We start from the raw sequence: 24,656 nt of genomic DNA, 5'->3' as shown, positions 1-24,656 counted from the left end.
ACTACATTTATGACCTGACAGCTCTCCTTTGATGCTCAGCAAATTCACCATCACTGTAAGCAGTGCTTACTTTTGCCATCCTGTTGTTTCTTCCAGAAGAATTAATCAAATATTGCAGTATTACTGGAAAATGGGTTTCACATAGGTGCTTACAACAGTCTATTGCACAGAGTTGTTAATAAAATCATGGAAGACATTGGATATTTCCAGTTTTAAGCTCAATATCAGAGTGGACAGTCAGTGGTACTTGAACATTCTGTGGTGCTATTCTAGATTTATAGGCAAGAGGCATGCCTTGGGGACCTGCCTAAAACCTTAGAGGCCTTATGAGGCAACTGCCTCGCTCACTGTCAGGCATCCTGGGAAGGGTGAAGGTGGTGTTTGAGTTCCGTGCCTCGCCTGCCCAAGTTCTGGGACACCCACACTCTGGATCCTCTCTTCCAGACAGTGAGTAATTGTGGATTGCCCTGGCTTCAGAAGAACAAAAATCCCTCCATCTGGTTCAGCTGTTAACAGCAGAGACTTAGAACTGCAGGACTCCATGTTCAAGTGTGGTGTATCACAGTGCACATTAACAGTGTGACCTGTGCACAGCACTGGATGGACAATGAGAGGCCCTCATCACCATCTTCCCATCCTGCATCTAGCTTCCAGTACTGTTTGTCATACCCTGTAAGTCCTGGGGAGAAACAAGAAACTCAGACGACTAAAGAAAATGCCAAAAGGATAGGTGAGAAAGACCTCAGTGTATAAAATAAACAGTGTTAGACTAAACTGACTCAGTGTCATGGTACAGGAACTTGGAATGAACACTCAGTTCTTTGTTATCTATGTAATGATTGAATTTCAAGTTGGTAAGTTTTTGGGATTCTTTTGTCTCTCATGGTAGAGAGAATTACATTCAGAAACCAAGTCTCCCCACATCGCTTTTCTCCCATCAGCATGTGAGCACCATTATTGCCAGCACCTCCCAATGCTCACTTGCCCAGAAGCTTGGGTTTCCTTGACTGTGCTTTGTGTACTGCTGATATCTCAGCAGCTTGTACCTGGAAAGGCTATTCCAGTGGGAATATCACAGGCTTCCTCCCAGCTTGCCATGGCTTCTGGATATGTTCAGAAAGAAACAAAGCATACCCTAGAGAAATGGATGGGAAAAACCAAGAAAACCAGGAGCCTGGTCCATCTGGAGCTTGGACAGCCTCCCCACCATTAACCAGGGGGTGATTTATCTCAGGAGCAGGCTTGACTCTTTCCAGATTCTTTATGCTCAGAAGAAAAACTAGGAGAAGTGCTTTGGGTTCCCCTCCCCGAAAAGAAAAGTATACAGATCTGCCTTGTATGGAGCTATCCTGCCTCTCAGGGTAGAAGGACTCTTCATTAGCTGCTATTCTTCCACCCTGAGGGAAGAAGGCACCGCGGCACTGGTGCTGAGGATGAGTTCATTCTTGTTGGTGTATAAAACACACAGCTTGCACAGCTTATATCTTAGAAAATCACTTTAAGTGACCAATTTATAAACACATCAGAACACACAAGTCCAATGCTAGGAGATGCCTTTGATCAGTGAATGCACCCATTTAATTCTTAGATAGCTTCAAAGGAGGAGAGACATGCCACATGTCGTCAGAACCAAAGTGTGCAGTCTTGGCCTGCAGTGTGTGTGTTGGGGGGGGGGGCACGTACAGATGCAAAACAAAGCTCTTCCTTGAGTTTGGCCAGAGAATGACCTGGAAACACAAACACGCCCATTCAACGCCTTCCTGTATGGCTGCAAAATACAGCAAAACAAACTTGATCACATCCTTGAAGGAATTCACTGACACAAGCCTGATGTTAGATAAAAATCCCTGAAGACTACCCGAGAAATACTTATTTACTCCTCTTACTAAAAAAAGAAAGTCAGTCTTAATTGTAATAATACTCACTGAGCATTATTCTTGTACCATTACCTATATCAGTACAAGACAAAGGAGCCAGCTCTCTGTGCAGAACGTCTGCATTCTACTGGGGATGGGACTGAAACATGACAGTCGGGACAGAGGTCTATGTGTCCATGAAAATATCAGGACAGTCAGATAGGGTGGTACAAAGTAGCTGGGGCTGGCAATGGGTGATGGGCATTAGGTGGAGTGGGCAGGGAAGATCTTTCCAGAAACTGATAAGGTAACCATTGGACAACCGGAACCCTGACTATAAATAAAGTTGGGCTCCTGTGGAAGAGGGCCTTCCTGCAGCTGCCATGGGTGAACACATCAGCACGGAGCCCCTTTATGTGTTTAGGGCTGGCTTCAGCACTGCATCTAGTCGCCACCATTGCCCATAAGATGCATTGCTTGAGGCTTAATGCTCTGAACCACTGGCTTGAAATTCCTCATAGTACTTTTATCTTTGAACTTGCACTTTGCCAATAAAAATGAGACAGGGGTGCATGTAGCAACGACTTGAGGCCTCGACTCACACCTGGTCTGCCTTCTGCCATAGCCCCAGGACACATACATGACTGGCAACTCCACTGACCCCTGCCCACCCACACAGTGCCCGGGGTGCAGGCACAGGAAGGTGGGGATTGGATGTGCTCTTTCCAGCTGCAGAATTCAAGGCCAAAGAGCATGCCAGTGCCTGAGGGAGTGTGACATTAAACAAGAGGCAAAATAAAACAAAATAAAAACTATGACAGGTCCAGAGGGGAAGCACAAAAGAAAAGCAAAAGCTTTTCTTTTTTGAACAAGTGACCCTGCAGTTTATGCAGTCAGCCCTGTTAGTGCTAAGTGCCGCCTGGGGTGCTTCAGAGACTATACCCCCACATGCCAATCCAGTCATCCAGTCACTTATTCCTGTGTTCCTCAGATCTTCTAGGTGCTGGGAAAGCCCTGGAGATGTGAAAACAATGAGTTCTTTTGCAAGTTCTTTTGTTTCCCTTTGGGAGCTGAGACTCAGTCCCCTAGTCTGCATCACAGACAGGCATGGATTCCAACCAACCGTTCTGTATCCCTCCGCAGTGATACTATCAAGCAGTTTCAAGTCATGTGTTATGCATTACAGAAATCATGGATAATGTAGGAAAGTATTTCTTCTTTCATTCTCTCTCTCTCTCTCTCTCTCTCTCTCTCTCTCTCCGTTGCTTGATTGCTTGCTTTTTATGCAGTACTGAGAATTGAATCCAAGGTCTTCCACTAAGCTACATCCTCAGCCCTTCAATCTTTATTTTTATTCTCAGGCAGAATGGCACAGAATTGGTACATTGTCCATGTCAGGCTCAATCTTATGAGTGTCCTGCCTCAGCCTTCTGGAGTGAAGTATGCATTTTCTACAGCTGAACTGATTAGCAGGTCCTTCAGTAAGTTTGACTTTTTATATATTAAGATCAGTATTTTGTTCTCTTTTAGCCATGTCCTTGAAGAAAATCATTTACTATAGATTTAAGAGCCTTAGAGGTCCCATGTCTGGATCATTAACATTTCTTGACAACGGTTGTTTATCTTTTATAGAATCTGAATTAAAAATTTCAGAGTCCTTTAGATTCTGTGACTAGCAACGTTTCAAGTTTTTCCAAATTTCCTAGGACACTACTATATGTAAGAGCAGATACTATTATAAAATGTGCTGTAGCCCAGCTGAAATAAAGCAGTAATACTTTTATCTTTAAGATCAGAAAGGGGCCGGGCATAGTGGTGTATGTTTATAATCCCATTTCTCAGAAGGCTGAGGCAGGAGCATCATTGTGAGCTCAAGACCAGTCTGAGCTACAAAGTGAGCTCAAAGTCAGCCTGCACTGCATAGCAATCCCTTTCTCAAAAAGCCAAAATTCACAAAGATCAAAATGGAGTCAAGTCAACATGGTTTGGCAAATGTCATTTTTACAAATGCCTAGATGTGGTACTTGGTTTTCTGACCAGAAACTTGGACTTATGATGCAGACATGGGTTTCAGACATGGTACCCAGATTCCTAGAGAAAGTATTTTTGAGTTTCTGATTTGGTATTTGGCTGTCTGACAGCACACACTGGGGTCTCTGGTGAGGGCTCATCAGCACAGCAGCAGTGGAGGCTGCTGCTCCAGGCTTAGTGCCTGGCTGCCAGAGCTCCCAGGTATTTCCTGAGTTCCACTCGCCTGGGACAGCTGGTGAGCAGCTATCCCTGTTCAAGGTGTCTCCTCGGCACTGATAAGCAGTAACAGCAAGCCCTAAGCCCAGAACTGACAAGAGCAGATTGTTTTGGAGCTGAGGATGTGGCTCAGGGACAGACATTTGCCTACATGCGCTAAGGCCTGGGTTCCATCCCCAGCATCAACGAAACAGAACAACAGCAGATGCTCTCAAGAGAAAAAGCAACCGTCCTTTGTACTTTTAGTGTCTTCACTTCTAGCGTAGTCTACGTTTAGAGCAATTAAACTAGAAAAGCTAGAACTTTTCTATTTCTGCTGTGGCCCCTCCAGGGCTTGGATGGAGAGAATTCCAACCTTGCAGAGGAGGAGGCTCCACTTCTCCTCGGGCAGCTGAGGAGACTGATGCCCTAGGAAGCTGGTGACTTGATGACAGCTATGCAGTGAGTTAGTACAGAATTCTGTGCTCCTGCCCTGGACAGCCTCATTTCACCTCTCCTGACTCTGTAAATAGTCTTCCTACCCTCCAGTCTTCCTGTTTGGTTTCTCTTAGGATTTGTACCTTTCCTGCAACCTCCGGACACTTTTCGATGATTTTGTTTATAATCTTTGTGGACCAGAAGGGGCTGCCAGGCCTCAGCTACCAAGACAAAGGCCATTTGGAGTAAAGGAGATAATTTCCTTTTTAGAGACTATCGCCATCTCACAGCCTCCGCTTCCTAGGAGCCTCGTTGCAGGTTAAATGCCACCTCGTAAGGGATATGACTCTGTCCCTTTGTTTCCAATGGTGAGTGCCACATTACTCAGTTTATATCAAAAATAATGTTTTAAAGGAAACATGACTTAATTCTCAGATCAACAGGAGGAAAATACACAGCCATGGGCAGTGAATCACTCATTAAAAATTAAATCAACCCGCCCACTACAGGAAACAGTATAACAGAATGTCAGTGCTGGCTTCAAATTGGAAAGAAGCCAAAAATAGGTTCGGAAAATGGTGATTCTTTTAAATGTGATCTTGCTTCAATAGCGTGCACTTGGGACCTCTAACTTTATCCCAGCAACGTACACTTTCCAGTCTGACTCCTACTGAGAACTCCCTGAGAGGGTGCAGGGCAGTTCTGGGGATGTCCACAGTTTCCAAACAGATGAATTGGCCTTCAAGAGGGCCACACCTGCAAGTAAAATAAACCATCCTGTGGCTCCTGTCCCAGGACTATTTGCCAGACTGAATCTCAGAACACTGAGGAAACTACTTCCTTTGTTTTGTTAACTAATGTTTCTGTTTGAGGTTTAAAACCCAAACTCCTGGATCCACCGCATTTACTTCCTGCAAACCAGCAATGCTATGGAAGGAAACTGTGTGTTTTTCATCTTTCCATTGATAAAACTCTCTTCCCAAAGTCCCTGCTTCTTTTGGGAAGCAGTGAGACAGCAAATGCAGATGAGGGGGAAGGGAATGTACACAGCACAGGACAGCTGACTGTCAAGCTGAGATTATCAGGTATGCACCAGCTTACCCAGGAAGGGAAAGGGTGGACACACCATCAGCGGCATGGTGGATGTGTAGCACTCAAAGCTTTATGGGGATTTCGGTCATTAACTCCAGACCCAGATAAGCATCAGCACACGTCATAGAACTCTGTGTTTTAAAGAGACCTTTAAAAATTCACACCCAGTCCTTTATTTTTAGACAAAGGAATGACTCAGAATGAGGAATTGACAAGTCTAAGTCATTTAGCTTTCCAGAATCAGAATATCCCTATCTAAGCCTTTTCTAAGCTTAGTGTAAAACACATTTATACTGGATTGGAATGTTAAGTCTTCTGTTCCAGGTTTCCTTACATCAGAACTAGCATCCACCATTTCATTTCTCAAGACCTTGCACAATTGTGAGCCTGAGGGAGACCCCCCAGAAATGCTGGATGAAGGGATGGACAAACCACAGGCTATGAGGGAAGGAAACCTGGCAAGTGTGTGGAAGGGGCTTAGAAAAGTGAACTTGGTCAGCAGGTAACATGTGGAAACAGTTTGGAACCCTGGCCAAGATCAACGCGAATAATCATGAAGTTGTTTCGAAATGTAATTATCTACTGGAAGCTATCTGAGAATCTATGGGATATGTGCTTATACTTTAATACTGTATTGCTTTCATAGCTGTGAGATCGTATTTTTCATGATGGATTTGTTTTGTTTTGTTTCGGCAGGTTTGAGCTTCACCTTTAGTGGTGGTAATGGGATGACTGGTGGTCATCATTGAAAGAAACAGGGTTTGAGTTGGAAGGAATAGTTGCAAAGTGTTGGAAGGTTTGTTGATGACTGCATTTGATGAATTTCAGACAACTCTCCAAAATGGATCTGCTATTAGAGATGGTGTACATTTCATGTCCAAGTGTTTTATATATATATATATAAAACCATACACTTCCACATATATACATGTATGTATATATTTTAAGATTATGCCCCCATCCTGTCAGTTTGCTTCTCCAGCCTGCCTATGTTTTTGTTTTCTCATTTGCTAGGTGAAGGTGACCAGGCACACTTAGATTATTATAGGTTTTTATGAGAACATGAATTTGAGCACTCTTTGTAAACTATATGCTTTATCATACATGCAATTTATATTTTAAGCATAAAGAATTTAAGTTATCGGGAAAACAGGAAATAATTAAGATCAAGTTCTGATTTTCCCAATAATCTCTACCCATGATAACTTTTTTAAAAAATTCATCTCTCAGCAGCAACAAAGTAACTTTAATACACACACACACACACACACACACACACACACACACTTTGAATATTCAATCTAAGTCATTTCTTATAACAGATCCAACCTGGTAGAGTTGTTTGGAATCAGTTAAATACCATCAATATATTTTTAAGAAGTTGTTGAAATTCAATCAATTCTCATCAGAAATAACACAGATCCAATTTTTGTTATTTGCTTATGCATATTTCTATTTAACAAGGAGAAAAGCTATTTAGAGAATATTGTGTGATACCTTTTTGTTCAGCAATTCCATAGAGATCCTTATGTTCCTAACATTTCAAAGACTTTATACTAAACTGCTTCATAGTAAGAAGTTTTAAAAAGTCACTTCAGAGGCCTGAATGTAGCTCAGTGGCACAGTGCCTGCCTGGCAAGCCTAAGGTTGTGAGTTTGATCCTGGCACCAGAAAAGAAAAAAGGCACTTCAGATTGGCTGAGTTGCATAGACAGCATTTGATCTCCTGTTGCTCTATGTCCCCATTTACTTGGGACACCTCTCCGTGGATAGGCCTGCTGCTGAGGGTGAGTCCCATCTCAGGGGATTGGTGCCTGTCCTTGCAATGGCACTTGACCTTGTTCCTGATGCAGTGGCCCGGTGGGCCTGAGACAATGTCCTACAACTCATATACCCCAAAGGACCTATAAATGTCTTGTCTTCTTTCTTCCAGTGTGAATGATGCCACCCCTCAGGCAGTCAGTGCTGGTCTGCAGCTGCCAAGGCCATCTGTCTCTGCAAAGTGAGTGCCACAGACAGGAGAGCTTACGCAGCATGGCAGCCTGGCCTCGCTCGTGCAGTAAGACAAGTTCCTTGTAGACCTGCTCGCTATCCTGCTCTGGGTACCTCACACTTTATCAATAAGTCACTTTTAATTAAAATTCCTCTTTCCAAATCCAGTTATAACGGAAAACCAAGAGGGTAGCTTTGCATATTAAAGTAGGAAATATCCAACTTATAATGGGTGGATTTTCATGAGTCACTCAGCCACCCAGAGGCCTCCACAATAGTTAGGAGTTGTTTTTCTAGAAAGGTCAATCTCACCTTTGATTCCTGGCCATCCGACAACCCTGGAGGCCCAAACAGACATCCTCTCTGCCATCCCCAGTGCACTACTGGCTGAGCTGTGCTGGATTAGAAATGGCTTCCTGAAACATAAACCCAGATTTCCTGCACAGAGTCAGATAAAGTTAACCAAGGCACTTGCCAAATTTTCATTTAATGAAGGCTTCTGGGTAATATTTTTTGATCTAATTTTCCTTCTCTTATAGTTCCATCCCTTATGGCTTAATGCAATGGAACTGCATTAAAATATAAGCAAGCACAATATAAATCCAAAGTAACAAGAAAAGCTCCCCTATGAGCCCCCCTTTACCTCTTGTTCTACTGGGATGATGCCGGGGAGACATCCTGGCTTTGGAGAATCCATGTTTCCCTGTTGGCTGAAAAAAGGATTTCCAGAAGAATTTCAGCTCTGAACTGGGTTTGCTGCAAGCCCAGGGAGGAGACGCGCGTTTATATGGGAAACTGTTCCTGTTTTTCCTGAGTTCCTGCATTTCCTCTATGTGGAAATGATGACTAATTAGTATGCTCTATGACAAAGGATTACCTCCTAAATTCTCCTTAGGCTCTTCTTGGAAGATGTCCAAGTCTTTGGTGGGGGCTGTAGCAATGGAAACTATGGAGGGATTAATCTATGAGCATCCTAATCCCCCCTGTCACCAGTTTCCGATTGCAGACTGCAGGGGAAGCAACCTCTCATTACTAGGAGAAGCACTGTGGTAGGGGAGGATGCCCATAGATTCAAAGGGCATGAACAGAAATTCCAAGTGCAAACAAAGAAGGGAGTCAGGAAACACATTCCCTGAAACATTTTCATCAGCTTTCCCATAGCTTTCTAAAGGCAAGCACAGGGGATACTTTCTGTTCTGCCAGCTGAAACCAGTCACTCTAGCTGCTACAGTCAGGAAGCCAGGTTGGGGCACTTTTATTAGAATATAGACTGTCCCGAGGAACTTTGTTACAAAAAAGTACAGTATTTTTTTTGTCATGTTGACCATTCATACCAACACTAAAAAGGAAAATGACTTGGTAGAGGAAACTCACATGTGCAGGAAGAGGCATAAATCTTTAAAGAACAGAAAGACAGTGAACGACTATCCTAAGTATATTTGAAAATTAAAATTCTCTGTTACTTAATATGAGCACTTTAATTTGGTTGTCTTTTATTCCTTTGGTATTTCCACGAACCAAAGAGAAATAGTCAAGCTACAGTATCGTTTAATTTTACTTAATAGTAGATACCCTGAAGTGTAAAAATATAAGACCTTAAAGAGTCTGGAGAAAATATTTAAGCCTTAATTATGTTTCATCCATAAATTTTTAATTCTGAAATTCCATTGCATTAAGTTCTAAGCCATGGAAACTCACTGAGCTGCAAGCATTCTCCAGCTGTAAGAACTTTGGTCACCTTCGGTTACTAACACGGGCTACAGTATTACTCCCATTAAATCTATTGTTAAATACAAAAAGAAAAAGGAAACCTAGGAACAGGTGGCTTTGCTAAAGGGACTCCATGAAATCCAATTCAACAGGGAAAAAAAATTGACTTCTTTTTTTGAAAGCCAAATATTAACATAGAGGGATTTTTTAGTCAAAGGTCAGGGATTATTGCTAGTATAAGGATTATTGCTGCTACAGTGTTAATGCATGCACTGCAACCCTGTTAAATGCTTTTACTAAGTTGGAAACAGTTGCCTTAATTCTATAATGATGTTAATAGTAAGAATAGCAGTGCTGACAATAGCTGGCACTTATTAAGTGCTTACAGTGAGGTATCTCACTTAAATTCACAATTATCTAGAAGAGGTGGGGAGAGGACAAAGAGGGGCTCCTTTGGGTTAAAGTGTCATTCAGCAAGGGTCTACTGGACTCTTCTGCAGCCAGGTTATTGGATGGGGATGATGGTTTGCAAGAGTCTCCAGCCACAGGAAGTTTACCTGCCTTGCCTGATGCAAAAGCAAGTTTTTAATCCCACAAATTAAAAGTAAATCTCCCACATGTTATCAGTTGAAATCTTGAAGCTCTGGACCAAGTCTCAAATTTTCAGCAACGAAAATGCAGCAAGCTAAAAGGTTAACTTGATAATCGGTCCTGGTAGCCGGCAGGCAGATTACAAATGAAAGCAGTGGATAAGACAACATATATAGGAGGTCTGCTTCAAATGTCAAAAAATGATTTCTAAAATCAGAATCCCTTTTAACCCAGGAACTCAAAAGTTTCCCAAGGAGAGCTAAAATGGAGGTGATGGGTGGGTTTCAGAAGACCTACTTTGGCTACCATATATCCATAGTGAAAACAGAGAGGTACAAGTGGTCATCTCCTAGACAAACAGCTCATCACTCCTGGTCGGGTACTGACTTCTGAATCTCTTACTGGGTTTGAGGCTGTGATGCGGAGACTGGAAAAGCACAGCACACACTTGTCACTGGATTGTTCAGCTGGAGAACTGCTGACTGACTGACTGATTAGCAGAAGGTCAATTGGCCAAGAGGCCAGGAAATCCTAGGATGGGCAGAAGGTAAGATGACTGGAAGAGGCAGCATTGAACGTTGAGTGAGTTAAGGGGTGCAGAGGGCACATGCTTGAAACAAATAAGAGCCCATCTCCCATATTTTGGAAGGAGGTTAATTTGTGGAATCTGACACTCATTTTATTCCAACATGGTAGCTTGGACCTACTTCTTTTGAATGACATTGTATTTAATTTGTATTTCAGCAATAGGAACAAGTCAACACTTCTGTTTAGGATTCAGAGGCAATAAAAATTTGCAGACTTCTTACAATTAATTCTGTATTCTAAAAATATTATTCCTATAATCCTCCTTGATCTCACCACTGACATTTAGCCAAGTAGCTATTCAGAATATGTGACTTTCAGCAGAGAATATGACTAGCAAAATCAGTTTGGTAGATAGTAAATGGAGTCTTCCTTCTTCTTTAGCTTGATAAACTGTTGATTACATTTCACATTCCTTATGGCAAAACAGACATGCAATCCCATGTCTTCCGTCACACCAGGAACCACCATAAATACAGGCGCCCAGATGGAATAGTGGCATTAAGGATCCCTATCTAAAAGAAAGTGCCAACCAGGGCAAAAGAACTGAACTAATGACCCTAAAATAATTCTGGAACACAAATAAAATGTTTCAAACAAGGTTATTCAATTAGGGAGTAAAACTTAGTTGCCAAGATCATGGTGTTAAGGGCAGAGCACAGGCAGAGTGTTCCATGTGTCACCCACACATGTGCTGTAGCCACTTCAGAAACTCCCGGATTTCCTTCCCTTGATTTCTCTAAGAAACTTCAAGCAGTAAGTTGATTTAGAAGATCACAAGACAGTTACGGTGTTTAAAGTTCTCTTTTTCTAAGGATATAAAAACCATGAAATTTCATTGTTGCTCGGATTCCAAAAGGCATTCAATTTGTGACACCAACTGATTTTTACCAAGAATGTAATCCAGGAAAGCTCCTTTTCAATAGTATTTTTGCTTAGCCAATCAATTTAAGAAGCAATTACCACCCGTGCAATTATATGTCACCATGTGCCTTAATAGGCACCAAATGTGTGCCACTGAGATAAGGCAAGACCCTTTTACAAGTAGCGACAAATCAGAGAAAGGAAAACGTGGCAATTGTGTTCTCAATAATATGTTTCAGGATACTGAGCAGCAGAGCCAAATTTTTGGAAAAAATGTAACAAATAGGTGATATGATCCTGCTCAGGCAGGTTGAGGTATAAAATCCAAATGTCACCCCTGACCATATGGCCTTTTTTCTTGAGAAGATAAGCCTTCTCTAACAATGACATTCCACATGCATTTTTTTTTAAGCCAGTTAACTATACATCAGAAAAGAATTTTTAAAGTTTTGTACTCACCAAGGAAAAACAAGGGCTATAGTCTGAAAAGGAAAAAAGGAAAAAAAAAGTTAGTATTTTTGGTTGGCAGGTATTGGCTGCTACTTCTTTATCAACATTAGTTGCAGATGATCCTTTTGCTTCATTGTTCAGAATCTTCTAGGGAAATTTTTATTTTGACAGTAACTTCTTTTTGTTGCGATCATCAGCTTTCAACTTTGCTGTGATCTCTAGCTGTCAGTTGGTGGTGCAGTGTGACTGCTGGTCTAGCCCTGAAGTGCTTCAGTGTTCATCCCACAAGACTCTCCAGCAGTCTGCTGCTCCTAACACAGAATGCACCATTTTCTTGCCCCTGAAACAGTCCCTTCAGTTCATCCTCCTTGAAGATGGCCTTTGAAACCTGTCTGGGCAAGTCCCCTACCCCCAGCTTCCCCAGATATCCAGCCTGGCCATTAATTTAGTGCTCATGTCCTTTTACTTAAATGGTCTTACTAAAATATAATTTACATGCCATGAAATCCACCTGTCCAATGTGTGGAGTTCAATGGTTTTCAACATACTCACAAAGATCATAATCGTCTCTGTAATCTAAGGTAACCTTTTCATTATCCAAAAACAAATCCCATACCTATGAACTCATTAGCATCTGAGTCTTACCCACTCTTGTCCCCTGGAAACTACTAATCTATTTTCTGTTTCTGTGAAGTTCCTTATTCTAGACATTTGATACAAATGGGGTCATACAATATACGTGGCTTTTTACAAGAGGTTTCTTTCACTGAGTGTAAGGTTCTTTTTTTTTTTTTTTTTTTTAGCATAGTGTTTTTGAGGCCCAACCACATTGTGGAATGTACTAGTACTTTATGGACAAATCATATTTTATTACACATTTTGTTTATCCATTTCTCAGTTGATATACGTAGCTCTAATTCCTTGTGTGAGTAGGCATTATGGCAGTCTCATATGACACAGTTAGGCTGCCATATAACTGTGGGCATGGACAGTGCTCAGTTGTGATTTCATATTTATGGTGTTGAAAGGGTGGAATCATGTTTTGATTGTCACTATTTTAAAATAGGTAATGTAGTACATGATGTTTTCTGCCAAAAGAGACTACATGTTCTCTTAGCAAAACTATTTTAAACTAAATACAATAAATATTTGCAGCCCAAAATTATAATAGGTTGCTACAAATCATTATATTGTTATAAATTAAAATAGTTAACTCATGAAGTAGGTTCAAGGCCAAAGAATCAGAAGAAATAGTTCTGGTAACTAAGGGATTTTTAAATCTACTTGGATAAATCAATAGCTTAACATTGTTTATAATGGTGGGTATTAAATGCTTCTCCCCTAGGACTGGGAACAAAGCACAGGTGTCCACTCCCAGTACTCATATTTAACGTTGTAGTAGAAATCTTAACCAGTGCAATTTGGCAAGAAAAAGAAATAAATGTGTAGGATTTAGAAAGGAGAAAAAAATAAAACTTTTGTTTTCAAGTGACATCTATATAGTCCATATAGATAATCCACAGAACCCATAAAGAGTTTCTAAGATCACAGGATACAAATTTGATATATGGAAAATCATCGGATTTATAAATACTGATAATGACCATTGTGAAGACAATTTTTAAAGTACTCCCTATAATGTCACAGCATCTACTAGGAAAGCTATACAAGATAATAGGGAGATAACCTGCTAAGTAATATGAAAATTCAGAGGTTCCCCAGAGTACTGCGGAGTCCTGTATAACACAAAGCACAAGAATAGAGAAGAGCAGAAAAGTTCTGAGGATTAGGCAGCAGGTGGTATCTGATTATCACAGGGGATGGGCAAACTACTAGAATAATTTACTACAAGAGGTGAATCCTGTCATTCCCTCTAAAGCCAGGGAAGATGCTAAAAAGAGTCACTTGTGATGATTGTCTAGAGTCAAAAAAGGGGAGAAACTCAGAGTGGATCTTGCCTCCATTATTTTAGAAGAATTGATAGAAATGCTCAAAAATAAATTCTAATGCAGCACAGATTCACGTTCATGTAAAATAAAAGCCAGAGGCTTGCAGAAGCTTCTGGGACAGGGTAGTAGGTAGAGGCGGCAGACTTGAGTCAAACCAGACTAAAACTACAGGGAGAAAGCCAATCTGTTGTGTAATCTTGTCAATGGTTAGATAAATAAGTGAATAAGCAATTGACAAAATCCCAATCAAACATACTAGTAATTTCAAAATAATTTTAAAAGCGAGAATCACTAAAAAATGGCTGTTACAAAAACATATTTTACTGTTTTGTGGTTCATATATGATTGTATGAAACTGTGACTGTTGAATTTCTCTGAGTATAGTATGACAGCTAAAACTAAGCAACTAGATGTCCTCTAAAGTAAACCTTTACTAATTGAACATTTCTTTTAGCCCAGGGTCCTGACATAGACAGTCACTGTTATATTGAGCAAAGCATTGAAACAGTGAGACAGAAGCACATGCAAAAAATGGAACTGGGGTGAAGGGTTCAAGGGAACAGCTCTGAGAAGCTGGGTCAGTGAGGAGTTTGCATAACAACATTGCACAATCTAGACACTTCCTGCCCTTATCTTGAAGGGCAGCATCCTCCAAATAGGGGAAGCAGAAGTGATGTTAGATTCACTGTGACTGTCAGGTTCCTGGTGGGCTGCTTGTGATGTCTCGCTCACATTTCACAACTATCCTAGGAGGCAAGGAGAGCAACTTTAAAGATGGAGATACTGAGGCGTGGTGAGCCCTTCCTCACTGTTGTAGAGTCAGGCAGCAGAGAAGCAGGGATGCTCACCCAACCCATTTTTGGCTGGACTTCTGGAGAAATGCATCTTGCATTATAATTCGTTTTTATTTGCTTGCGTTTTGTTTTGCTTTGGCTGTAGCTCTATCCCTCGGTTGGCCTCCTCTCTAATTCCTAGTGTCTCCACTGTATACAGCAATGAAAGCCTCAGAAAGGTGCTTGGTTAAGGACACAATGATACTGATCATTCATTCCTTAAACATCTCTTCTAATTCTAGGGAGAGCACCACCGTGTTCTGTGCTCTAGTGGTATACAGAAAAATATACTGCCCATTTCTTTCCCATGGAGAAAAGAGGGAGTTTGAGAATGGCATGGCTTACAGAGGCCTGGACCAACCCGGCCACAGAATTGGAGCTTAGGCTGGTGGGTACCAGAGCACAAAGCCACATCATTCTGTTTCCAGGAAGCAGAACAGGGAGGATGCCCAGCCCACCCTTGGTGACAACATCAAAATAGAAGAAATCCACCCTAAGGAAGGTGGGGAGGGCAGGCAAGTTCAGCCTAAAGGGTCAGCACTCCTAAAGGAAGTGCCTGGTGGCTGGGCTTCGTCCTGATCATTCCCAAGATAAGGAAAGGCCAACCCAACAAAGTTACTATGAATATGAACTTTTTCAAAGAAGAAAATAAAACTACAGCATTCAGAATCAGCCCATTGGCACCATTCATTTTAAGAGAAAAACTAAAGCTATTTCTCAGATGGACAAACATGGCCAATGTTTCCAAATTCAGACAAAAATAAGATGTCTTTTGTATACACCCGTGGCCTAACACATTGTCGGTATTTGAGTGGGTAGCAACTATGGTGCTTATCAAAAGCCTCTCCTCTGAATGGACAGTAACATTTATAAATCTTTGTATGCACATTTGCACTTTATTTTGAGATGATTATGTACCCATTTCAACATGTACAATGGAAGTAAAATGTGAACCTTTTATGATGGATTAAGTTTTTAAAAGCGAGCACATACAAAATGCTGCTTCATGCAATTAAACACTGGGGATTGGTCTCAAAGAAATTTTATTGTGACTGATCAGACCCTTGAGTCAAATTCTGCAATCCTGGCTGCATTCTCTTGGGCTCTGATTTTCCCCAAAGACAATGGACTGTGCTGATTAATGCGTGAGGACATGGGTAACAAGTCACTTCCTCTCACTCAGGGTAACCCTCAAGCACAATGACTAGGACCAGGAATTACCCTGCAGGTTGGGGTGTCCCCAACTACACACAGGAAAATGACAGAGACCCAGTAACATGACCACATGCAGTGGGAATGGATGGGTCCCTGGCAACGGCACTCCATTTGTCTCTGTAGACTGTCAGACAACTTCACTTTGCTTCCAGAAGGGTTTTCAAATGATCAGGGCAAGTGCGTGGTGTTTCTGAGTCTTCTAAGCTTCAGATTCGCACTGATATCATACTCTGCCAACTTTCACAGTTTCCTTGTTTACCTTCCAGGCATCAGCAAAGCTGTTAATTTCTGTATTTTCTGATGCATGAAAGTCTGGAAGGAGCTACTGATATTGGGGGAGAGAAACCTCCTTAAAATGAATGAATTCGGTAAAACCTAATTAGGCCTACTCCACAGCCTCAAGCCACACTGAGAAGGAGGTGAAATCTATAAAGTGATGTTGGTAATGCTAGGAGGAAAAAATACCCATTTTCTCCACCATTCATCTTGTCAACCCAAGACAAGCAAGCAAGACTCCTAAATATTTGGCAACTTTTAGCAATTATTCACGGGCAGCTGCTCAGTGAAGATCCACATGCACCCTGCCTACTCCTTAGCACAACCCTCCCCATCTCCAAGTACACACAAGGCTCTTCTCTAATTACTCCCCAGCGGGGGTACCCTCTTTGGATAAGAAAACTATGCAAATTAGCAAACCAGAGAAATCCTTTTTGCAAGTACAAATGTCTGTTGGTTCCTATAGTGCCATGTCTGTCATCTGTCTCTAGCATTGCCATCAATGTGGAATTCAGGCGCTCAGCAATTCAAATCTGTTCTCCTGCAAGGTTGGGGGTATTTTCCCAAACCTAGAGGAGAGGGTACACATAGCTTCCCAGATTGGGAGAGTCCCTGTTGTGTTTTCAAAAAAAGTCTTCACCCCATGAGCAGCTTCTTTGCAGGACTGAAGGTGAGCCATCATGTGAACATCTACGTTAAGAAAAGGAGCATTACCTAATTACAGATACTCTGTGCCAGATGCGCTATGGTGATCATTGACTCCTTTTAACTCTCACAAGAAGAATCTGACACTAGACCCAATTTTCGGATGAGAAAACTGTGGTCCAGAAGGTAGTGTAATTTATCACAGAGTCCCACTATGGCACAATACAGTTGGCTCCCAGAACCTGCCCACATATTCTTCTGCATTCCTGCTCTTTTAGAAGATGGAAATGGTTGCACTCAGTCCTTAAACCACAAAGGGACCTCCTGCCTGAGACACAGAGACAAAATGAAACCAGTCCATGCCATTTTCCCTCTGACAGCCACCAGCTGGTGTGATCCCCTGACAGCTGATATAGTGCTCTCTCACTCCCCTTCACTGCTTCAGGGGTGCCCTGGCGTTACTTCAACAAGCACATGCTTGGAGCCCTCTGGATTTCCTATCAGAGCTGGGGGCCTAAGCAGAGGCCACAGCAATCCCCACCCTCACAGGAAACCATGTCTCACCATCACGTGCAATCCCCACCCTCACAGGAAACCATGTCTCACCATCACGTGCTACACCATGACCACTTGGCCCTGCCAGATTTATTCATACCTGCCATGTGCTTGATATCCTATCCCAGCCTTCTGGCCTTCCCTGTCTCATCCCTCCTGACACTGCTGCCTTTTACCATCTCTTTGGTCTATCAGTGGTTTGTTTCTCCAACAGCATCTTCATAACAGTGCCACACTGTGGAGGGTGGGAGGTATCCTAGGTGTGTACATATAAGAGAAAACATAGTATGTATAGAGTTCGGGAAATTTCTGAGGTTTCAATTTCCAGCACTGACGGTGGATCTTGGCAAATATTCTGCAAGGATAAAAGGGGACGCAGTAATCTGAATTCTGGCTTTGACCTTGAAATAAGTCACTACCTTTTGCATCTGTTTGTTCATCTTTGAACAGGGATAATAATATTTACTCAGTTGAGTTAATAAAGGAGACTAAGATCCAACACCAAACTCAGTGCATGGCCAATACTCACTCAATAAGACACAGACAGGGATCTGGAATTTGAGTAGGCGGGGTCTGGGATACTGAAAAGTCATTTGGATTTGGGATGAAGCCATGAGAGGGCTGCAGAAGTCAGCAAGTTGAACATATGCCCCCTCTGCTCCCCATAAGGAAGGTCACCTTGGAGGCTACAGAGGGCAAGAAAGTACACAAGCAAGCTGGGTATGGACTGTGGCTCCCTGACCACTAAGGAAACCATACCCAGGTCCAATGCGGGCTGGAGAGGTACTCTCAAGGGCAGGTGCAGTAGGGATAGGGTTGAAGAAAGAGCTATTCCTCAAGTCTCGGAGTCCCATGAAGGGGATCTGAGGGCATGCAAATCAAAGGTGATGTCAGGTCTCTGCAGGTTAGCTGTTCCCTGAGGCAAGTTCTAGTCTCACAGCCATAGGGGAATGGTTTGTATAGCATCCCTCACAGACACACAAGGGATGACGTTAAGAGACTCAGAAAATACATTAAAATCTTAAGAAAAGGAGAAAACCAAACTGAAAACATGTTTATTTTTCTGGCATGATAGCCAGAGCAGTTTGTTAGCTGTTTTTTAAAAGATTTTGAAAATTAAGAATTGGGTAAATGAAATATTTGTCCATCCACTAGTTATTTTGCCTAAGTACCCTCAAATGTCTTGATTTAGTCATCTCCTCAACTGGCTGATCCAAGCCATTTAAGTTAAGTTCATTACTACAAATCCTTATAAAATGTACAGAGGAGAGTCCATATTTGAAGCAAATATGACAGAAAAAGAGAGTGAAAGAAAAAAAGAGGGGAGAATACCATGAGCATCTATCATATCATCTTCTAGAGGAAAAGTTGACTCTCCATTTAAAATAGAATAAGAGGTAAGCTTTGGGGAAATTCATAAATCACGGTGCTACTAACAAATCTGTCTCCAGGCTTGACGGGCATTGCTGAGGACAAGCACCTATTTTTCCCCACCACTGAAAAAGTTCTGTGAACGCGTAATGAATCCCTCCTCCACAGAAAAGAACACTGCGGCATTCATTTGATAACAAAAACAGCATTATAGCAAAAATATGCAGTGCTCCATTCTGGAACAATATACTACAACAAAAGTGTAATGTTTGACTGCATTATGTTTTGTCTACCTAGAAGGTCAGTTTTCCTCTTCCACTGCTGGGTAATGCACCCATACAGCTCAAAGAAAATGATTTTCTTTCTTTACAATTCAAGGAATCATTTCAAAACGCATTTGCTTGAGCTACTGAGCTGTATGGTGGAATGGTTCCAGAACTTGGCAGAAAATAGAGATGCTAGAGGCCAGGTGAAAGGGAGATCATGTGTGTCCTCACATACTTGCGGGGTCTCTGGACCTTATGTGCTTCCTGCACAGCTACTGGTCTTTCTTTAACCCAGTCTGAGGGAGAGAGGAAGAGGCAGCATGTGCTTCTGAGCCAGAGCTCTGCCTACCAACACTTCAGTGGCCTCTACATATGAGGTCACTGATGGCATCCCTCATGGTTTTACTGCGATGACTGAATGAACAGTGTTGTGTGGATGAACCTGGAAACAGAAAATGAGGCCAAGCCATGGGCAGACAGCCCACTGTTTACACCTACAAAAGGTTGTGTGTGAGGCCACATGTCCAGAGGTCAGTGCAGCAGCCCTTTGGTACTTAAAATCAGGTGATATGAAGACAAAACCAGGTAGGATACTCCATGGGTGAGACTCTATTAATCCTCATAATACCCTGAAATGATGTGCATGAGAACACACAGTAAGAGGTTGAACTACCTGTATCTGACTCCCAACTCCATGATCAGTGACAAGCCTCAAACATTAGGAAAACCCTAGCCTTTACTACCAGGGACTTAAGTCACTTGCTGTGTAATGAGCTGTGTTCAGAGAAGCAGTCTCCATGGTTGGTGTCAGGTCCCAGCAGACTACAGGAAAGACAATGGCCATGAGGCCCCCTTTACTATAATAATCTCATGGTCAAATAGCGTATGTCCCTAGGTAGCTGACATTTTATCTGATGCACTCCCACTAAGCTCATTGAAATATCAACTTCCCATCCAATGCCAAGTTTATCTAAGATTCGAGAGCAAGTCCAAGCCAAGGTCTCTGCCAGATTCATTGACAATTAGTCTGGATCTCCAAGAGGTAAAAGTTCTATATGCTGAATTTGGGGAAACTGTGTGAAGTTCAGTGCTGTGCCAGAAGCTAACCAGAGTAACAGAAGGAGCTCCAGCACACCTCACTGTGTGCCCTGACCACCAACTGGAATCCTTGGCCAGCTTGAGTGAGCAACTCATATCCTCTCTGGGATCTTCAGCCAATGGAGAGTTGAGAGCATCATGGCTCTAACAAACCTCCTTCCACTTAAGCTAAACTGCAAACCTGGTGCTCCCGAGAGTTTCTCCAAGAACTAGATTGAGACGCACAGCAACCCTCCCCAGCATCAACAACCTTTCCAAGTCTCAGTTACTGGTAGTCAGTTATGGCCCAAAGATATTAAATAGAAAGTTTCAGAAATAAACAATTCATAAGTTTAAATGTCTCACCATTCTGAGTAATGTGATGAACTGTCTTGCTGTCTTTCCAGAGACTTGACTCATCCCTTTGTGTACTGTATCCACACTGTGTATGATACCCACCCAGTGGTCACTTTGTAGCAACCAAGTGGTTAGCATACTGACTGTCACAGTATCCCTGTGCTTGTACTCAAATAACCATCATTTTAATTATTAATGGTCCCACAGAGCCATAGACAATTTTGCTACAATATATTGTTAGCATTGTTCTATTTTATTATTAGTTATCATTGCAATCTCTTATTCTGCTTAATTTATAAAAAAATTATCATAGTTAAGTATAAATAGGAAAAACATGGTATGTGTAGGATTAGTACTATTCAAAGTTTTAGGCATTCATTTGGGATCTTGGAATGTATCTCCCAAGCTTCAGGGTGACAGCTAAACAAAGTATTCAGTGTAGGACTGGGTGGTAGCATATCTGGCCTTCCTTACACAAGTGCTCTTTCCATCAATGAGCTGAGATGCTTTGAAACCACAAAAACAGCAAGGCTAGGCTACCGTGTACCATGCATCAAAGACCAGGCAGGTAGCATCTCACTGACCATTTGCCGCAGAATGGAGAGCTAAGAAGAGTCCCCCTCACCCACCTTACAGAAGAGGGAACTGAAACGGATAACAGGGTTGACACCTCCAAAGTGTGTATCAAACCTCACCCTAACCTAAGCCTGTTACATAAGAACCATGTTCCAACATTTTCTTGATACTTTATCTTGGTTTGGCCTTCTGTGCACCGGGGGTACTTTAGTGGGATGTTTTAATGAACCATTAGTCCAGATGTGCCAGCCCTGTTCTGAGTGTCCCACTAGTATGCTATGAACACTTGAGAAACAAAGTTTGCATTCCTATAAGGCTTGACTTAATATTTAAGTTCAGTATGACTTACAGGCAGGACCTCAGTGTGTGACATATGACACACAGACCTTTTCTATTGTTGTAAACAGTGACACCTCTAAGGTTCTGTCCCAGATATGGGACAGGATAATGACCCCACCTGATCCTGCTACATCAATTAATTCTAATGACATAGAAATGACTACTGGCCCCAGATAAACTTCACCTAGAGGATGGTTTATTTTAAAAATGACTATTAATTCAAAACCTTTATAATAAATAATTCTGATGACATGAACAAAAATATCATGCACCTAAAATTTTTAGTTATGTGTAAAATATAAGGTTATTTTTTTGTGTGTGTGAATTCAGTCATAATGAGAACTTGAACATATACTAACAAACTTACCCTACTGTAGGAGTCACAAAAGTATAGTCAAAACATTCAAATGTCAGAGTTTGCAAGAATAAATAAAGTTTTGTTGGAAGGTTCATAGGTGTCATGCCACCTCTGGCTATCACATGTCACGGCTGACCAGCAGCTATTCATCAGAGGCCTGCTATGTTTGAGGCATATGGCTACATAAAGGCTTCTGGCCATACAAATTACGTGCATCAGGTGAGTTGTGCATGGTGGTGAAGGGAAAGTTAGTCCCTGGGGAGGGATGTGTACAGTTCTGGGTTGGCAGAGTGCAGCAGGAGGAGCTGCAGGCTTAGAGATCTACCTCCACCCAACTGCAGATACAGACCTGTCACCTGCACAAACACGACTACGATGGTAAGACTCATCACTGCTCTCTCATCTTGGCCTCTCCCACCTGGACTTCTGCATGTGTGTGGGGAAAGCCCCCTGATTACACATTGTGCATGCATGTGTGTGTGTGTGTGTGTGTGTGTGTGTGTGTGTGTGTGTGTGTGTGAAATTCCTCTATGAAACAAGTAAGAACTCATAACTTCAATATCTTGAACATTTGAATTGAGTTACGAATTCTGGAATTCCTGGGCAGGGGGACAGGAGACACTGTCATCTTCCTAATGCTGGCTTCCCTAACAGGGTCTTAGCTCTGGGTCATCCTAGCCACAGGTTCTGGGAACAAAACCTTCACGCTCATGAACCAGCAGTGCTTTCTACCAAGCATCCAAGACCTCAGTCACACTCATCAGAGTCCACAGGTTCCCAGCCTAACCTGTCCTTGACAGATGCTGATGACAAGAATGTGCGCTGCACTATCCTCCTTTATCCCCACGGGTGACCTCATGAAGATGTGAGAGTGTCCTTGTGCCACCTGCACTCACCAAGGCTTCTTCCATGAGCAGAGTGGACAGGATATTCCTTCTGGTTATCAGATCTATCCTTTCCACTTACATTATTTATTTATTTATTTATTTATTTTTGAAATTAAAAAAAAATTTTATTTAAGGAGAAAAAAAAACAGAAAAAGGGCACAAGTCATACAGAATCTCAGAAAAAACAAACAGTAGAAAATCACTAGCTAACAGATTACATATTGTCACCTTAGAAATAGCTGTTTAAGTTACAAAATCAAAGCATACAAAGTGGACATTCAAACAGTGAGACTGCAAACAGTTCTGTTCAATAATCCAACAAAACCCAGTAATATGGTTATCTATCTTATACACTTAAATATACATGTAGTTATATCCTTTAGAGCACTTTCTTTTCCTCTCATTTGTACAACGACAATTACACATTTTGGGTTTTATTACTCCCACAGTTTTTATTACTTTTTTTGAAGAGAATAAAACCAAATGTGATGTAACAAAACAGAGTCAGTCAAGTCAAAAGGATGGGCATAATACATACTGTAAAAACAAAATACAAAGTGATCAACATTGGTTACCATAATGCCTCTTGCTATCTTAAAAAATTGCCTATATCATCAGTTATAATAAAATTGAACAAAATAGTAAAGAACAAAACCAATAAAACCAAAATATTGGAGACAGTACAGGACTTCAAAAGAAGATAATAGTCAAACCAGAATGGTCATCATAATGAATCTTATTGTCTTCACAGTTGTTGCCTATCCTCTCGAGCTTGGTAGTATCAAGCAAGAGAGAATAGAGGAAAATGAGTCAAAACAAGATGGTGAGAGCAATACAGGGTTTCAAATCAAGTTAATAGGAAATCAAAGTGGGTTACTATAATATATCCTGCTTTTTAAAAATTTTCCCTTAATTACTAAGATAAAAATAAATAAGTAAATAATAAAAAAAAGGAGATTGAGATAAAAGAGGACATAACAACAAAACAGTGCAGGTCAAAGCATAACCCTTTAAGCAAAATACTGTTTCACCACCAGATATCCCGACATAAAAGTAGTTACCATAGTGTCTCTTTCCTTGAAATCTTTGAGTATAACTTTGTATACTGTAGCATCAAACATATCAAGACAATGTAAAACCATTCAAGAGAATGATAGTATTACAGGTTATTTAGAACCAACTAACAGAAAATGAACAATGGTTTCTGTACAATCTCCTTGTCTATAAAAGTTTTTGTTTATATTATCATATATAATAAAATCCAATAAGATACAACATGTTAAGACCGATGGAGATAGAAGAACAAAAGCTTGATGGGACTTCAAAATTAGATGATATTAAATCAGCACTAGCAATTATGATGTCTTGTTTTCTCCAAAATAGCTGTTCCTACCATCCAACCTTCTCTGCCTCATTTCTGTTGAGCTCTTTTTCTGTCATTAGCTGTCAGTTTGTCTTCTTCATTTTGATTTCTGCTCCATTCATTGTGGCCTCTCTGCCACTGTTTCTGGGATCTTGGTATTTTTCTTTTTTTAGAATGTCCTGCAGTATTCTCTGTAGAGTTGAATTGGTGGTTGCATATTCCCCTAGTTCCTCTTTATCCTGGAAGCACCTTGTTTTTCCATCAATTTCTAGGGATAGTTGTGCAGGATCTATCAATCTTGGCTGGAGGTTATTATCTTTCAAAGCTTGAATTATTTCCCCCCACGCTCTTCATGATTTGATGGTTTGTGCCAAGAAGTCTGCTGTAATTCTGATGGGTGTTCCCTTGTAAGTGATCTGTTTCTTGTCTCTGATGGCTTTTAATATTCTGTTCTTATATTGGATTTCTGGAATTTTGATTATTATATGTCTGGATGTTGTTCTGTTTGGGTTGTAGGTGGCTGGTGTCCTGTATGCCTCATACATCTGAGTATCTTTACCTTTTGCTAAGTTAGGAAATTTTCCTGGATTATTTCTGTGAATAGCCTTTGTAGTTCATTTGTTTGTGTCCCTACTTCTTCTTTTACATTCTTTTTTCTTAAATTATAGATCCTCTTATCATCTTCAAGCCTTTGTATTATTGCTGTTTGTTTTCTTGTTATTTTTAAGAAATTTTTCATTTCATGCTCCCACATTACAAATCTGTCCTCCAGTTCAGATAATCTCC

At 41.3% G+C, this 24,656-nt stretch overlaps 1 protein-coding gene across 6 annotated transcripts in view; it reads right to left on the bottom strand.

Moving 5' to 3' along the window:
• Ptpre (protein tyrosine phosphatase receptor type E) overlaps positions 1-24,656 on the bottom strand; it is a 147,596-nt gene that overhangs the window by 74,589 nt on the left and 48,351 nt on the right. For 5 of the 6 annotated variants that reach the window (XM_013143547.3, XM_013143543.3, XM_063244930.1 and 2 more), the window contains one exon: positions 11,813-11,835. Coding sequence is in view for 4 of the 6 variants with exons in the window: in XM_013143543.3 (XP_012998997.1) it covers positions 11,813-11,835 (23 nt within the window). In the remaining 2 variants the exon portion in view is untranslated. Of the gene's footprint in view, positions 1-8,246; positions 8,296-11,812; positions 11,836-24,656 lie in introns of those variants that run through there. The other variant, XM_003479806.5, reaches the window with a different exon arrangement.

Source organism: Cavia porcellus, unplaced genomic scaffold (assembly GCF_034190915.1).
Source record: "Cavia porcellus strain 051 isolate PalLab524CR breed Dunkin Hartley unplaced genomic scaffold, mCavPor4.1 scaffold_2, whole genome shotgun sequence".
In the NCBI taxonomy this organism is placed as follows: Eukaryota; Metazoa; Chordata; class Mammalia; order Rodentia; family Caviidae; genus Cavia; species Cavia porcellus.
The sequence above is the reverse complement of the archived record's forward strand: the minus strand, read 5'-3'. Positions and strand labels throughout refer to the sequence as shown.